Genomic DNA, 16,401 nt, shown 5'->3' with positions numbered 1-16,401 from the left:
GGGGGTGCAACCAGCCCTTGGGCTTGTACCCTTCTCTGTGAGGTCACTGAGGACAGAGGCTGTAGGTGTGGGGGGCGACCTGCCCAGGCCTCCCTCCCCTGTCTCGCCCCCAACCCCAGCCCACCTCAATGCCTGGAACACACTGGTTGTTCCAGCTTTGGATCGAGCACAAAGGCTCTTGTGAGGCCGCCGTTGTGATGGGGAGTGGTGAAGTGCTGAGCAGTGGCTGTGCCTGGGGGCATGGTGCTGGGGAGGGGACCACTTTCTGTGGGCAATCTCCCTTAGCCAGCAAGTCACCCCAAACTAAGCGCATATCCACCCTAAACCCTCTGCAGTACAAACATGGCCCTAGCACTCTCGTGTCCTGTGCAGGGGTCCCTCGGCTCCCCACATTGGATCCGTACCCCGCTCCCACACCATGCCTGGACAGAGGCAATGGAGTGGACACGCAAGGCCTGGCCTGGCTGGCTTGCTGAGGTCTGGGGTCACGCGCAGAGGAGGATGCAGGAGATGAGGATGCGAGGGAGGGCACGGTCAGGGCCCTGCCCTGCTTACCCTCGGAGTGGCCTGAAGGACTTCTCTTGGTGCACTGTGGGGCCTGAAAAACCTGCCTCAAAAGCTTTGATCTGGTCCACAACTCTGGGAGCCGCTGGTCCCCCAGAACCTGTGGCATCAGCATCAGGAAAGGCAGAGAAAGAGTCTGGGCCACGAGGCAGTGGCAGAGAGAAAGCAGGGATCCAGACCAGATTCTACCACGACACCCCTGCCCCTCCCTGCCGACCTCCGCACCCCTGCAGATGCCTCAGTGCCTCGAGGCCCTCCCCCTGGGATCTCCTTCTGGTTACACACTACAGGCATGGAGAGCCGTGGCCCCTGTGCTGCCTCCCCGCCCTGGCCTGTAGCCCTCACTGCTCCCTTCCCCTGACTCCCTCTAGGCCCGAGACCAGGGGGGTTCGCATCCTGGAGGGAGCTGGCATGCCTGGAATCGTGTTGCCTTTAGAGACCTGGCGATGGACCACAGGTGCCAGCCAGGGTCGCTCCGAACTCCAGAGCCCCCCGAGCTCGCCGGAGTCCTTTTCCTTGCACGGTGCTCAGATGGCACTTCAGGCTGTGTAGTGCCTCCGTATGGCTCTGCCTTTGCCATCGGCCCCCCTCCCTGAGCTGGAGGGGAAGCGCCCGACACCTCCGGTTCCACAGACGCAGAGAGAGCAGCTGCTCACCCCTCACCCTCCTGGCGGGTTTGGTTTTGGTTCCAGACTTACCCTGGCCAACAGCTTCTTATTCCTACTTCTTGGCAAGGGCACCAGTCCCTGGAGCCACATGAAAGGGGGTTTGGTTGGAATCACTTAATCGCTTCATGTCAAGCCAGAGACTGAGTTTAAACCAATGGTGGCTAAAGCAAAGGCATTATTACCCACTCATTACCTCCTCTGTTAGGCTTGGCTGGGAGCAGCCAGCTCCCTGGGATGAGCGTGCTATGACTGCAGAACTCGGCAGTCCCCTCTGGACCCTAGCCAGCCCCGCCATCCGCTGAGAAGGGAGGCGTCTTGCCTGCAGGTGGTGGTGGTGGGGGTGAGGGGCTTTGCTGACAGCCCCTAATGATCTCTGCACTCACTGAGCACTGGAGCTCGCTGTCCCGGGCTGCGTCAGGGGCTAAGGTCACACCTTGGGGATCTCCAGCAAGGGGGGTGTGAGGTGAGGGGGGTGTCTGGGGGCCAGACAGCCCCTCCGCCTCCAACCAGATCTTACTTGAGAGTCCCCCAGCCTGGACTCAAACTCCTCTGCCACGTATTGGCTGGGTGGCCTTGGAAACGTTGCTTAACCCTTTTGAACCTCAGTTTCCTCATCTGCGAAATGGGCATCTTAACAATACCTGCCTCGTAGAGCCATCATGAAGAATAAATGAAATAACTTGCAGGAGGTGTTTTTAGCACAGTGTCTGGCCAGAGTTAGCCATCGGCATTCATATATATATATGAATATATGTAAATATATAAACCTTCGTTGCCAATTCTATTATTTTATTGGTTTTAAATATTGGGTCTATAGACAAATTTCATTTGGATAAGGAGAAAACTTTGCTGCTAAAATGGTGTGAGAGCCCCTGAATTCTGCCTGGCCCCTTTTACACATGACCGTGTGTAGTAAGAAGTGCAAGAACTCTCCTATTAGGAGAGGAAGCACTCTGGGGTCAAGAATTACACTGGCTTCACCCTCTAAGCCCCACCCCCTACCCCACGCCAATGCCAGGCTGGGCCTATGGTGGGGGTGGGGACTCCCTGGGTGGAAATGAAGGCAGAGCCCTGGTAACGCTGGGGGCGCCTGGGGGCAGGCAAGTGGGGAATTTGCCTCCCGCAACACCCCACCTCTCTGCTTGGTCCTTACCGACCCACACCAGGTTCAAGGTCGTATCCTGGCACAGCCCATCCCAGCCTCTCTCAAACTGATACATGAGGGCAAGCACCCGCTCCGGGCCTGCACCGGGCCCTCCACTCTCTCCTCGCCGGAGCAGAGCTGCCGTGGCCGGTGGTTTGTGCTGAGCTTGGATTGAGGGGGCTCAGAGTCGGTGGTTCCCATGAGTGTCAGCAGCCAGAATTCCGCCAGTTTCCCCTGAATCCTCAAGCACACCCGCCCCTCAGTTCCCAAGTCTCACAGGGACCTTGGCCTCTGTGTGTGGTGCAGCTCCGTTATTCAAGCAGAGGAGACGGGGGCACAAACAGCCCACGTCGGAGCTTGGGGCTCAGCTCCGGCTCCTGCCCCTCGGCCCTGGCTCCTCCCACCGTGCTGAGCATCTCTTCTGCCAGCGCCGCGGCCGTTGCTGCAGAGGCCGGCACTGCAGGCGCTGCTCTTCTGCATCTCCTGCCAGAGGCTTCGGGGTGGGGAGGGGGACAGAAGGTGGGAGGGGGTGGCCAGTTCCGGGGCAGCGTGCCCCTCTGCCCTGGTGCAAGCGAGCGGAGCTAGCAGTGGCCCTCGCAGCAGCTGTGTCCACTCCTGAGGCCACCCTGCAAGGGGCTGCAGCCTCTGAGGCCCTGCTAAGGAGGAGTTCACCCGGGGCAGGGGTGAACTGCATCGCCTGGGGCCTGGGAGGAAGGCAGGCATTTGGGCACGGAAAGGAGCCACTGACTTCCCTCGGCAGGGGTGCGCCAGCTCCGCGACCCCACCCAGTGGAGTGAGCAGAGCCAGCAGCCAGGCCCTGGGTCAGAGTTCAGCTGCTGGGAGGGAGGCAGGCCTTGCAGGTTTCAGCGTCCCCTGGAGAGAAAGATGTCGCCATGCTCCCGTGTGTGAGCCTACTCCCAGCAATTTTCCCAATTATCCCTGTCATTTATTAAGAATCCACCTGGAAGCCCCGTTGGTGATTCAGCCCCTGGGAATGGTGGGGGTGGGAATGGGATGGACAGGACCCTGGGCTGGGCGCCTTCCCGGGGTGGGAGGGGCCGCCGCTCCTGGGGAAGAGGCAGAAATATGGACCACTCAGGCCAGCCCGAGGAGAGTGAAATGACAGTGGCAATGTTGATTTCACACCTGGTCCCGCAAGCCAGGACGTGGGCCAGTGCTTCGCTGGAAGTTTTCATGGATTCGTTCTGGGAAAAACTTGATTCCCGATGGTCTTCCTGCTAACAGTGAGGCTGAGACACAGGCCCCAGCGCTGCGAGCCAGCCCGTGCAGCTCCCTCCAAGCTGAGCCACCCTGCACTTGCTGTTGTCTTTTTTGCCCACTCCAAACCTGTTTGCACCTGAACCTCAAGGCTGGGCATAACCCTCAGAGGACACGGGCTCAAGAGAGGCCAAGGCCGTCACCAAGCAGGGGGTCCCGCTGCTGAGCTCGCATGCTGCTGACCACAGGCCCAGGCCGCAGGATGGCCGTTACGCAGGTGCATGCGGTGTGAGGCTCAGTGCAGCCACAGGGCCTCCCTGGGCTCACACAACCTGTGGGTGGCAGAGCCTGCAGTCTGGGCCTGTTCTGCATCTCCCAGCCCAACCACCTCCCCGGTCCCTGGGGCACTGTCCAGGCAGCCCAGGCCGCCCTGCTGCTCGCCTTCACTGACCGCCCCTCTTTCCTTCCTCCTTCCAGTCCCCAGTCTTCATCGCCCAAGTTGGCCGAGACCTGGTCTCCCAGACGGAAGAGCAGCTGCTGCAGAGGCCCTGCAAAGAGCTCTTCTCAGCCTGTGCACGGTGAGTGCTCCTGCCCAGCCCCACCGCTGTGCCTGGGTGGGGGTGTCAGGCCCCAGGGGAGGGGCTGGCCCTGGCCCTGCACCTGGCAGCCAGAACAGGACTTCCGTGCCAAGGGCCCGGCCAGGCCACTCAGCTCTCTCCATCCACAGCTTTCCCACACTCAACCTCCGCCCAAAAATAAAACATGGAATATCCCAGAAATAAATAACAATATGGAAGTACATCGTTATAATTGTTATACTCTGTTATTAGTTGTTGCTGTCCATATCTTACCTTGTCTAATTCTTTTTTTTTTTTTTTTAGATTTATTTATTTATTTGAAAGTCATAGTTACAGAGAGAGAGGGAGAGACTGATGGTTCACTCCCCAAATGGCTGCAACAACCAGGGCTGGGCCAGGCCAAAGCCTGGAGCCAGGAGCTTCCTCCAGGGCTCCTACATGGGGGCAGGGGCCCAAGCACTCGGGCCATCTTCTGCCGCTCTCCCCGGCATGTTAACAGGGAGATGGATTGGAAGCATAGCAGCTGGGACTCAAACTGGCACCCATATGAGATGCTGGTGTAGCAGGTGGCGGCTTTTTTTTTTTTTTTTTTTTTTTGACAGGTAGAGTTTACAGACAGTGAGAGAAAGACACAGAGAGAGGTCTTCCTTCCGTTGGTTCACTCTCCAAATGGCCGCAATGGCTAGAGCTGCATCAATTCAGAGCCAGGAGCCAGGAGTTTCTTCCTGGTCTCCCATGGGGGTGCAGGGGCCCAAGCACTTGAGCCATCCTCCACTGCTATCCCAAGCCGCGGGTGGTGGCTTTACCCATTTTGCCACAATGCCGGCCCCACTCTCTCTAATTCTTAAGTTACACTATCATGGGTGTGTGTGTGTTTGCACAGGAAGAACAGTGTAGGTAGTGTTTGGAGTGACCTTGAAACGTATCCCCTGTGGATAAGGGGAATTACTACTCAAAGGGAAAAAGCTATTGGGGCTCCAAGTCCAGAGGAAACACCTGCTCCTAGGGATGGTGGAAGCAAGTGGCTCTCCGGGCGTGAGACAGATGATTGTGCGAAGTTTTGACCATGCTGGGGTGGTCGGGAAATCTTCCCCAAGACTCCAGCCCTCACCACTGCCACCAACCAGAGCAGGATCTGCACACACTCCAAAGATGTGAACACCTAGGAGCACACACACTGCCCCCCAATGCACACCCCTGCTGTTGGCTGACAGACACACACACACACACACACACACTCTCCTAGGGCCATCCAGAACCGGATCATTCCACCCAGCTGGAGGAGTCTGGAGGCTTCCTGTGCACTGTTACCTAGCACCGCAGACACTGAGTACTGCTATACATACCAGCACAGCACCAGGTGCTGGAAATCCTGGGGTGAACAGATAGCCAGACCTGGCTCCCGTGGAGCCCACTCAAGCACACCAGCGCTGGCCGGGTCAGCATCCCACCCCAGGACCACCCTGCACCCAGCCCTGTGTTGGTGCCAGGGAGCCACGGGCAGAGCTAGTGTCTTGGAGCTAGCCAGGGTTAGGTCTGCTGGTGGGTGGGGTCCTAGCTGGCGACCCTGACCCTGAAGAAATGACCTTCCTGGCCTCCCACACTGGCCCATTTTCAAGTTTGGCAGGACACAAACTCAGTGCCCCTACCCTGCCATGGTCCCCTACCCACCCTAAGGCCCAATGCCTGGGCAGGTTGGTCAGCATGGGCACTTTTCCTTTTTGTAAAAAAAGATTCATTCATTTATTTGAAAGACAGAATCACAGAAACAGAGAGAGAGAGAGAGATCTTTCATCCACTGTTCACTCCCCAAATGACTGCCATGGCTGGGGCTGGGCCAGGCTGAATCCAAGAGCCAGGAACTCCATCTGGGTCCCCTACATGCATGGCAGGGACTCAAGCACCTGGGCCATCTTCCACTGCTTTCCAGGGATGTTACCAGGGAGCTGGATTGGAAGTGGAACAGCCGGGACTCGAACCAGTGCCTTTATGGGATGCCGGCATTTCAGGCGGTAGCTTAACCCATCAACCCCGCAACACCAGCCCCACTTTTTAAAGGGAAGGTGCCCATCCCTGCCTCCAGCCAGGTGCAACCCTTGCCAGGCCCTGCCCTGGTGGCCTAAGAGACACAGGAATCCACCCTGGCACCTGGCCCATAGACAGTGACCAGCAAACTCTGCTACACACAGGGAAACAGCCCAATAGCTTCACTGGCCTGGACCAGGTCCAAAGCTCGGGCCCTGAGGGGCAGGTGCCCACTCTGCGCCCTCTCCCCCACCAGCTCTGCATCTGTTCTCAGCTTTCCCAGACTCCCCTTCCTCACAGAGACCACACTGAAGCCCAGTTCACGATGCGGCATCTCCAGGAGGGCTTCCCAAACCTTTGGGATTTCCTGTTTGTGTTCCCAGCTCAGTGTCACCCACTCTCTGCTGTATCCCAGGGCCTCGAACAGTGCCCAGCACATGACAGGTGCTCAGTACACATGTGCAGGATCAACCGGTTTGAGACCCCGGTGGGTAGGGGCCGTGGTGCCAGGTGCCGTGGCTTGGCAGCTGTCCCGAGCCCCCATGGTTTGCATTTCCGAAAGCCGGGAATGCACCCGGCCGGGCAGTGACGGCTGCCTATAGCCGGGCCCTTCTGCTTCAAAGGGCGACTGTGACGCACTCGTCCCTCTGTTCCCTCCGAGCCAGGTCTGTTCACGACTACCTGAGCGGAGAGCCGTTCCACGAGTACCTGGACAGCATGTACTTCGACCGCTTCCTGCAGTGGAAGTGGCTGGAAAGGTGAGCGTGCCGCAGCCCGGGCGAAGGGGGAAGGCGGGGCAGGGCAGGGCGGAGGGAGACCCTTCGTTCCAGAATTCACCCTCAGACCCTCTCAGACCCCTGGACCGGGGGCGGGAGAAGCTGAGCCGTCCTCCTCCAAGCTCTGGTTGTAAGAGCCCGTGCACAAGCTTGGCGCTCAGCAGGTGCATGCGCTTTTACAACCTGGCTCCCGTCTGGGATTTTCTGCCGGCCGATGAGCACTACCGTATTCTTTGATGTAGTCACACTCCCTTTGTTCACCCACTGCCCTGTGGATGGACACTGACCTTGTGCTCAGTTTTTTTTTTATGTAACCTTACCGTAAATAACGAAGAGCTTTGCTCATAAATCCTTACTCCTTACACGTCTTTGCAAGAACATCCACAGGGATTCCTCGTAGCAGGATTTTGGCATCCACAAGCTCCTGGCTGTTAAGCTGAGGGACTCTTACTCTGCCCTGCGAAACAGCACCCCTACCCTGCACCTGCCGGGGCCCTGCTGCTTCCCCTCAGCTTCAGCACCCTGGTTCTTGTGCTTCCTGCCCCATGAGCGAGCCACGGCCCCTCATCTGCATCTTCCTCTCTCTGATGGTGTCTGTTCCCGTGTTATTTGCTACTTTGTTCTCTCTGTTAAAAATTATGTATTTGAGAGACAGAGGTAGACAGATAAAGATCTCCTATCTGCTAGTTCACTCCCCTGATACCCACCATGTCTGAAACTGGGCCAGGCCAAGCCCAGGAGCTGGGAACTCAATCTGGACCTTCCACATGGGTAGCAGGGATCCAACATCCCGAGCCAGCGGTGCTGCCTTCCAGGGTCTGCGAGGGCAGGAAGCTGGAAGAAAGAGCAGAGCCAAGGCTCAACCCAGGCGCTCACATATGGGCTGCAGGCGTCCCAGCCTGTGCCTAAACCACTGCGCCAGACACCCACCCCTGCCACCTTATTCCCTTCAAAGTGTTCTCCCGTGCATGGCTGTGACTTGGCCCAGCGTTAGTGGCCTCACCGTGACTGACAAGGAAGCAGAGACATAATCCAGGATGCAGGTGCCTCATCACCATGGCACCTGACTATAGCCTGAGAGAATTCTTAAATGGTAAGCCGGAGTGTGGCCTTGGGGGACCTGGGCTGGCCCCACGTAGTGCTCTGCATACTTGGAACATTCCAGGATGTGCCAAGCAGGGCGATGCCTGGGCTACCTCTGTGCTTGGTGAGTTGGTAGACGGGTGGAAGCTTCTCTTCCAAAGCCCAGGAGTGCTGGTCTCATGGCTGTCTGGGAGCACTGATCACGTAGCCCGGAGCTGTCCAGCTGCTGTCTACCTGTGCGTCACACCACTATGGATCAGGTCTCCTGCAGACACTCAGGAAGCCATAGGACAGGCGCCCCCTCGGGCCCCAATCTTGCCCCACCCTGCAGCCTTTGGGTGGGCCGTTTCTCTGCCTGCTGACAGGTGGGGACGACGCACTGCTCCGTGGATGGCATGCTTGGTGGGCTACTGACCACCACTGGCCCCCATGTACCTGCCCATCATGGCTATAATAGAGCCAAAGCAGGAAGTGAAACGTCCACCCAGATGTCCTGCCGAGGGCCCCGCCACCCCCAGTCTGGGTCTGAGTCTTCCCAAGGAGGGGGCTCAGGCCTGTCGCCTCTCCACCCCGTTGTGCTGCTGGGGACAGTTGTGCCTGCCCTGTGGACTTGCAGTGAGGGGGAGACAAGAGCATCACAGCTGGAGGAGACAGGCCACTCAGCCCCAGGAGGTAGACAGCCGACTCTAGGTGTCGCATCCTCGGCACCCTCGTCAGCACCCCATCTTGTTCTCTCCTGGAAGGAGCAGTTGCCCTTCCTGCGGGCAGCACAGTGGTGGGGATGGAGTCAGGCTGAGCTGTGTGACACACGGCTTCCCAGAGCAGCCACGTGCGCCAGGACCCCAGGGCCAGTCCACCGCTTCCCAGCCACCAGGACAACTCGTTTCACTTGTTGAAGCCCACGCATGGCCATCTGCAGAGTGAGGACCGTGGCAGCCCCACCTCCTGAGGCGGCCACGTGCAGGGCAGCTGGGGCAGTGGACCTCGTTTTCCTGGAGACCACAGAAGGGGCCACGTGCTTTATTCCAGAGTTGGAATAAGGACATGCAACATCACAGCAGCGGCGGCTCCCAGAGCCCTCAGCTGGGTGCCTGCGGCTTCTCATTATCACCATTTGATGAAGGTGTGAGACTCAGAGAGGGTGGTGAGTTGGGCCCGGGCCACACAGCCAGGGCCCCAGAGGGCTGGCCCTCCTCTCAAGCCCGTGGCCCTTGGCCCTCCCTGGTGCGCTGATGCCCATGGAATCCTCAGGCTGTGACCACAGGCTTTCATTGTACTCGTCTGCCCCAAGCCCATGAAATGGAAAAACACATTTGTTTTTTTAAATCTGTGTGCTAACTGTAAAGAAGTTAGGAGTTCTGCCTCCTAACGGCGTTAAGTTTTGGGAGCCAGGAGGGCAGGACCCAGGCCTAGGCGTGCTCCGACGACTAGCAGCACCCTGCCTTCCTCCCATGTTTTTCCTTTTGCAAACAAGGTCGTGGCCTACCAGTACTGCCCTGTTGAAATATTAAAGGGATTTTTTTCCCTCCCACGGTTAACCAAGAAATTCCGGGGAACTCGTATGACACTCCTCGCCCCAGCAGAGCAGCCCTGCGGTCGCTCGCCTGGCTGCCTGTTCCCCACGTATCGTAAACTGTCAGGCCCTGGGCGCCTTCATGTGGTCTCGGGGCGGCTGGGAGGAAGGCCGCCCCAGGCCGCATGACGGTGCAAGCACATGGCAGGTTTTCTCCACGGCCACCGGGCTGCTCCTGTGCGTCAGGCAGAGGGGAGTCCTGCTCTGTGCTTCCGGTGGGCACCGGACCCCTCTTCCTAAGTAGACACCCTGAAAGAGAGGAAAGACTCCCAGACGGGAGTGCCCGAGAGTGCTGGGGTTTGGGGGCTGCCGCAGAGACAGCCCTGGGGCTGGAGATGTGATGTGCAGGGAAACCCCAACCCTCCCCAGGCCCGTTCCACTGGGCTGCCGCGGCTCATCAGTCCTCCAGATGATCCAATTCTTTGGCTCAATTCGGTTTTGCCCCAATCTCTACCCTGGGCGGAACACTTGAGATGATGCCTTCAGGAATAGTCCCTGAGAGCCAGGAGCCCACCTGACTTTTGAGGCTGGCTGTTCATAGCCCAGCAAGTGGGCTCAGAAATCTGTACCATGCAGCCCTCTGCTGCAACTGGACAGCTGTCCACTCACTCCGAGACCATCGAAGCCCTGTCTCAGGGCCAGTGTTGATGTGCAGCAGGGTAAGCCGCCACCTGCAGTGTGGGCATCCTGTATGGGGTCCTGTTCCAGTCCTGGCTGCTCCACTTCCAAGCCAGCACCCTGCCAATGTGCTAGGGAAAGCAACACAAGATGGTCCAAGTACTTAGGTCCCTGCCACCCACGTGGGAGACCTGGGTGGAGTTCCTGGCTCCTAACTTCAGCCTGGCCCAGCCCCGGCCATTTAGGGAGTAAACCAGTAGATAGATCTCTCGCTCTCTCTTTCTCCCTCTCCCTGTAACTGCCTTTCGAATAAATAATTAAATCTTTAAAAATAAGTAACCAAAGCCCCATCTCAGTGACATCATGAGCGGCTTTAGCGAATTGAAAAGAGCAGTGAGGACTCACACAGCCGTGGTGGCTTGACCAACACCACTGCAGGCACACGGGGTCCTCCAGTGCCCTGCATCCGAGGGGAGCAGAGCAAAGGGGTCCTTGGTGGTGAAGAGGCTGGGACCGATGCTTGAAGGTCACCCCGTTTAGACCTGAAGCCAGCGGTCTTCACCCCCAGGGAGGCCGGGGCTTCTGCAGGGCTGCAGAGAGGAACGGACCGCCCGGGACAGGAAGTGTGGCATCCTGCCCTGCAGGTGTGGCGCTGTGGCTGCTGGCCCCTCCCTTGTCCCTGCACAGAGGACGCGGCTTCCTTCCGAGGCCGCCGCAAGATTTGCATTTGGGAGGGGGGAGACAGTGTGGCCGCGCGGCGCTGGGCTCACACGTTTTCAAGCCCTCTGCACAAGCTGGGGCTGCTCCCTCCGGCCCACAGGGTCCCTCTGGCCTGGGACATGGATGCCCCTCCCCAGAGTCTGTAGCCATGATGGCCGGGGATCCCCTGGGACTGATCTGGGGGTCCTAGAATGGTGCCTTTCACACTGGCTGTTGTCAATGGGGCCCTTGTCCATGTCTTGTGGTTCTGAATCTTAACACCAGGAGACCACTGCTGGATTCTTGCTTTTTTTCCAGGCAACCTGTGACCAAAAATACTTTCAGGCAGTACCGAGTACTTGGAAAAGGGGGCTTCGGGGAGGTGAGTGAATACCCACACTCGCGGTGGAAAGCTCCCATGTGCTGGACGTTTTTCCTATCTCTCCAGGACCACCCTAAAGTGTCTTCCCCAGCCAGCCAGCAGCTCAGCCCTGGGCCCCTGGAGAGCAAGGGAAGAGGGGGTCGGAGGGCCCAAGGCCCACTGCTGGGCAGGTGGCAGGGGGAGGTGGCATCACAGCCAGGCCTGGGAGGGCTCCAGCCTGCAGGCACTATGGGCTCTCCTGCTGTGTTTGGGGAGGGAGAAGCGGGGCCACTGGGTGTGGGCAGAGCGGCCTTGGCCACTTAGTGGTGTGCATGGTGCTGCCACGAGTCCTGTGCGCGGTTATGTGGCATGAGAGACTTCATTGTGCGGTGTCTGGCCTTCCCCCGACACAAGGCAAGCCTAGCCAGCACCATTTTAGAGATGGGAAAAGCTGAAGTTCACTATGGTTAGGTACCCAGCCAAGGTTACACAGCCCATAAAGGCAGAACAGAGGCTGGAGCCTGGGCCAAATGCCCTGTTCCCATTCCTCTGAACTAGGAAATCAGCAAGCCTGAGGGTCTCCCTCCACTGCTCCCCCAAACAAACCTCTCCTGTCAGCATCTCGTAGGAGAGGACTCTTTACCCCGAGTGGGGACAGCTCGGAGGCCTTGGCTGGTCTCCCAGGCGTGGGGGTGGAGGGCTGGTCCTGCACCTTCACAGGCTAGGGCTCTCCTAACGGGAGGGGGAGGTGGGGCCCAGGGCAGTGCTGGGGCCAAAGTCAGGTGTAGCTGGGTGCTATGGGCCTGGAGCACCGACAGGCAGGCCCTGATGCCTGGTCTCGGAGGAGCCGGGGGCAGCCCACTGTGGTGCCCTGTGACCCTGGTGTCTTCCCTGCCCTCAGGTCTGTGCCTGCCAGGTCCGGGCCACGGGTAAAATGTATGCCTGCAAGCGCTTGGAGAAGAAGAGGATCAAGAAGAGGAAAGGGGAGTCCATGGCACTCAACGAGAAGCAGATCCTGGAGAAGGTCAACAGCCAATTCGTGGTGAGTGTCCGGCGTGCCAGGCCCTGCTGCCGGAGCCCTGGATGCCCTCCCTGCCCAGGCACTCCTCCTCCAGGGTGGCAGGTTCCCGTCCTACCAGAAGTGGAAAGACAGTGCGAGGAGCAAGCTGTGCAGAGCCAGCCACACACCCTCCCTCTGTCACAAGCACCCTTGGTCAACTGCGGACGGCTCTGTCCTGTCCCCAGAGCTGCCAGTGCCCGGCACCCCTCTGTGTGTGAGGCCAAGGCTCCGCCCCCAGGGACCGCCTTGTCAACAACTCAGTGGACGAAACCAGGCCACCCTTGGCCCCGCCAAGGAGCTCTGGGTTCCACGGATCCTCGTGCTGGGGCCTCAGTGGCCCTGGGTGGCTGGGGAAATGAAGGTTTGTCTCCCATGCACACACAGTCCAATCAGACTGGGCCACCCTCCTGTCCACAGATGGCTGGCGTTGAAAGTGAGTGCTGGGGGTCTCCACCAGGACTCCCCACTGCCTCCTCAATTCCACCACCATCTGCAGGCCCCCTCCAGTGGGCTCCAGGGACAAGCTAGCTGCAAGGGAGGCTGGGAAGTGTGGCGCAGCACATGGCTATGGGGCGTCCCATTATAAAAACTAACACATGCACAAGATACATGGGCAGACAGTACACGAGGTGCACGGTAAGCATCGGCAGCCCCTCTGTGAGTGATCCTTAGACACGTACCGGGCTGTGCCCTTTCAGCCCATGGGGTCTTCCTGTGTTTCTTTCCCTTAAATTATAAGCTGTTTTCTCTGTCCATACCTGCATCTGCACCCCTTTTGTAAGGTGCACAGTGTCCTCCTGGAGAGGTATAGTCTGGATAGCCAGGCCCCGGGGTCTCAAGCCCCCTGACACAGTGCCATACCCTCTGTCCTCGGACACCCTGGGGGATATCCAGGAGTGTCTGGAGGATGTGTGATCAGAGAGCCCCTCCCCTTCCAGCTCACTCAGTGACACTGCCTCCAGCCGAGTGTGGAGGAAGGAACACCCACCGACTAGCGCTTTGTTATTCTCCGGAGCAGAGTGGCTTTCTAAAGCAACACGCAAAGGACACAGAGGTCTGGGCCTCCGGGTGTCATTGCAGGCTCCCCTCAGCTGCCAGCCACGTCCAGCGGGAAAGGGGTGGGTGGTGCAAAGGCACCGAGCCGGAGGAGATGGGCAGGCAGCCCGACGCATACACCGGCCCTGGTTGTGGCTCTAGGTCCCCTTGAGTCCAGAACCTTCCTCACTGCCAGCCCCCGTCTGCAGGGACCACTGACCACTGCCCCAGTGCCGCCCATGGAGCCCTCGTCTCAGAGGCAGTGCTGGGATTGGTGCTGGCGGGTCCCAGGCACGTGGTTTAGGGCCGTGGGTTGGTGTCTGGCCCTTCCTGGGCTGAGCCCTGTCCACCGCACAGGCAGAAGTGTGCCCCACAGCGGCACGGCCCAGAGCCCTTCCTCAGCACCGCCCCCTCCTGGCAGGTGTGGGGGAGGCAGGCAGCTGCGGCCGTTAGCCCTGAGCCGCAATCCGCAGGGGCCCCTCTGCAGCCTTTGCAGCCCGCAAACCTCCTTTGCTTGGAAACAGCCTTATTCCTGATGTTTGTGTCCAAGTTGTCCCCTGTCGGGCCCAAAGTGGCCAGGTTGTGTCTGCAGACCCCCCCAGGTGGGGAAGGGAGCTGTCCTGGGCTGTTGCCGCCACCCAGCACCACTGCTTTGTCCACTGCCCCACGGCCTCGGCCCTGTCCCGACTCCACCAGCAGGGGGCTGGCCTGCCTGGGTTGGTGGTCCTGTGGCAGGTGGACCAGGTGTGGTCTGGGCAGGTGCTGTCCCAGCATCCCCACATCCCGCCCCCTGCCCGCAAGGCCCTGCTTTTCTGGCCAGCCAACGAGGCAGCCTCTAGCTTAACCAAATGACGCACGAGCTTTGTGGTGAGAAGGATCGCCGGAGGTGCCCCGCCCCCACCTCCTCACCACCCATCGGGAGGAGAGGAAGGAGCTGAGCGTGAACCGCGCAGATGCGAGGCGCTGTGAGCAGGGTCGCGGCCAGGCTGCCCATCCCCCACACCCGCAGCCTCAGGACCCCCAGGAGTGGGCGGTGGGCCCTGGACCCTCCCCATGGCACGGCTCTTGCCGCTCGCAGGTCAACCTGGCCTATGCCTACGAGACCAAGGACGCACTCTGCTTGGTCCTGACCATCATGAACGGGGGGGACCTCAAGTTCCACATCTACAATATGGGGAACCCCGGCTTCGAGGAGGGGCGGGCCTTGTTCTACGCAGCCGAGATCCTCTGCGGCCTGGAAGACCTGCACCGCGAGAACACCGTGTACAGGTGAGTGGCGCCCGGCTGAGCCCCAGTGGGCGGGGCCCGAGGATCCAGGCCTGGCTGGCACAGGGTGCAGGTACCGGAGTCCCAGCGGGTGGGGTGAGCTGCTGTCGGGTCACTGTTCTCCAGGCTTAGGGGGCCACATGTGGGAAGTGACGCTCCCCAAACCCGTGGCTGCTCCAAGGTGAGGCGCACGGGTCCCTGACAACACAGCGCCAGGAGAGCTCCCTGGAGTCTGGTGGCTTAGCTGGGGCGCCACCCTGCGCCCTTGTCCCACCCATCCTCAGCCTGCCCCGCCTTCAGCACCTCTCCCACTGCCCTCAGTCCCACAGGGACTTGGCTGGACCACTGAACTTCACCATGAGCGGTGTCTGCCTAGCCCTTTGCAAAGAATCGTGAACATCCCTGCACCCGACAATTTCAGCAGATGTCTAGAATACTCCACCCCATGTCGATACACTGGCAAACACTGGTATTTTGAAATGTCACACTTATTTGGAAGTGTGAGTGCGATGCTGATATTTTGAAGTGGCACAGTTCCCTCGCACTTCTCAAGGCATCCGGTGGAATGCGATTGTGTAGCCAGTTGTTTTCCTCCACCACTCGTCTAGAAGGGCACAGAAACATTGCTCTTGAATGGCCAGGAATCCGCTGTCCTTCCTTGCCCACCCCCTGCCCGCCACAGAGTGTAATGTATTTTTTCCTGAAAGTCTTTATAGATCAGCGCGCATCTCTGGGACAAATGCATGGGCCAGTATAAGATTTTTTAAAATTCGTGAGGCCCAGAGTGTTCAAGCGGTTTCTTGGGTGGAGGTGCCACACTAATTGCTAGGAGTGGATCTCATGTCTAATGGGCCCTGGGGGCCTGGGGTGTCTCTTCCACGCAGTGGGAAAAGAGCTGCAGAGAAAGGGCAGGTGGGAGGAGACCCAGAGGGCATGGGGGAAGAACAGGCCCAGAGCTGGGTGGGCTGGCCCGGCAGTTAGGACTTCCACATCCCGAATCGGAGGGCCGGGGTTGGAGCGCCCTCGGCTCGGATCCAGCTTCCTGCTAGTGTGCACCCTGGGAGGCATCAGGTGATGGCTCAAGTGCTTGTCCCCTGCTGTCCACCTGGCACACCTGGATGAAGTCCCCAGCTTCTGGGCTTGGCCTGGCCCAGCCCCAGCTGTTGCAGGCGTTTGGGGAGTGAACCAGTAAACAGGGCTCTGTCTATGTCTCTCTTTTGCTCTGCCTTTTAAATTAAAAGAAAAAATAATTCCGAGCATTAAAGCAGCCCGTGGGCCAGAGCCCTGGACAGGACCCCCGCTGAAGACCTTCACCATGGAGCTCGTGGTGGCCCAAGAAGGTTTCAAAACCAAGAAAGAGATGTCCTGATGCGAGCCCTTCCCCCCAACAGCCTCTCCCGTTTATGCATCTGTTTTGTTTTCATTCAAGTGAGAGAAGTCAGAAAATTCTCCCTAAAAGGATTGAGAAAAACAATCTTCCACTTGATTGCCTTTCGTGTAATAAAAACACGGCTCCGAGTTCCTCTCTTAGTGAGGCAGAGAAGCTCGGCGCTGACCCCTGACCTCTGGTCTTGGCCTCTCCATGGGTTTGGCTTCTGGCCAGGGCCCACTCGGGAGCTGTCACTCCAACCTGGTGGTGGCTCTGGCCATCCTGGAGTTGCGTAACAAGGAAAGTACCATGCATAGACCCCAAGGGTGGATCCGGGTGCATTATCATGCCTCATGAGGACAGC

The 16,401-nt window shown here is 59.0% G+C and overlaps 1 protein-coding gene across 4 annotated transcripts in view; it reads left to right on the top strand.

Annotated features, from left to right (window-relative positions):
• GRK5 (G protein-coupled receptor kinase 5) overlaps nucleotides 1-16,401 on the top strand; it is a 208,261-nt gene that overhangs the window by 174,073 nt on the left and 17,787 nt on the right. For all 4 annotated transcript variants that reach the window (XM_051824219.2, XM_051824222.2, XM_051824221.2 and 1 more), the window contains 5 exons: nucleotides 4,072-4,172; nucleotides 6,863-6,955; nucleotides 11,265-11,328; nucleotides 12,209-12,349; nucleotides 14,481-14,671. In XM_051824219.2, coding sequence (XP_051680179.1) covers nucleotides 4,072-4,172; nucleotides 6,863-6,955; nucleotides 11,265-11,328; nucleotides 12,209-12,349; nucleotides 14,481-14,671 — 590 coding nt within the window. The remainder of the gene's footprint in view (nucleotides 1-4,071; nucleotides 4,173-6,862; nucleotides 6,956-11,264; nucleotides 11,329-12,208; nucleotides 12,350-14,480; nucleotides 14,672-16,401) is intronic.

Source organism: Oryctolagus cuniculus, chromosome 15, assembly GCF_964237555.1.
Source record: "Oryctolagus cuniculus chromosome 15, mOryCun1.1, whole genome shotgun sequence".
NCBI lineage: Eukaryota > Metazoa > Chordata > Mammalia > Lagomorpha > Leporidae > Oryctolagus > Oryctolagus cuniculus.
This window is presented reverse-complemented; position numbering and strand designations above follow the sequence as displayed.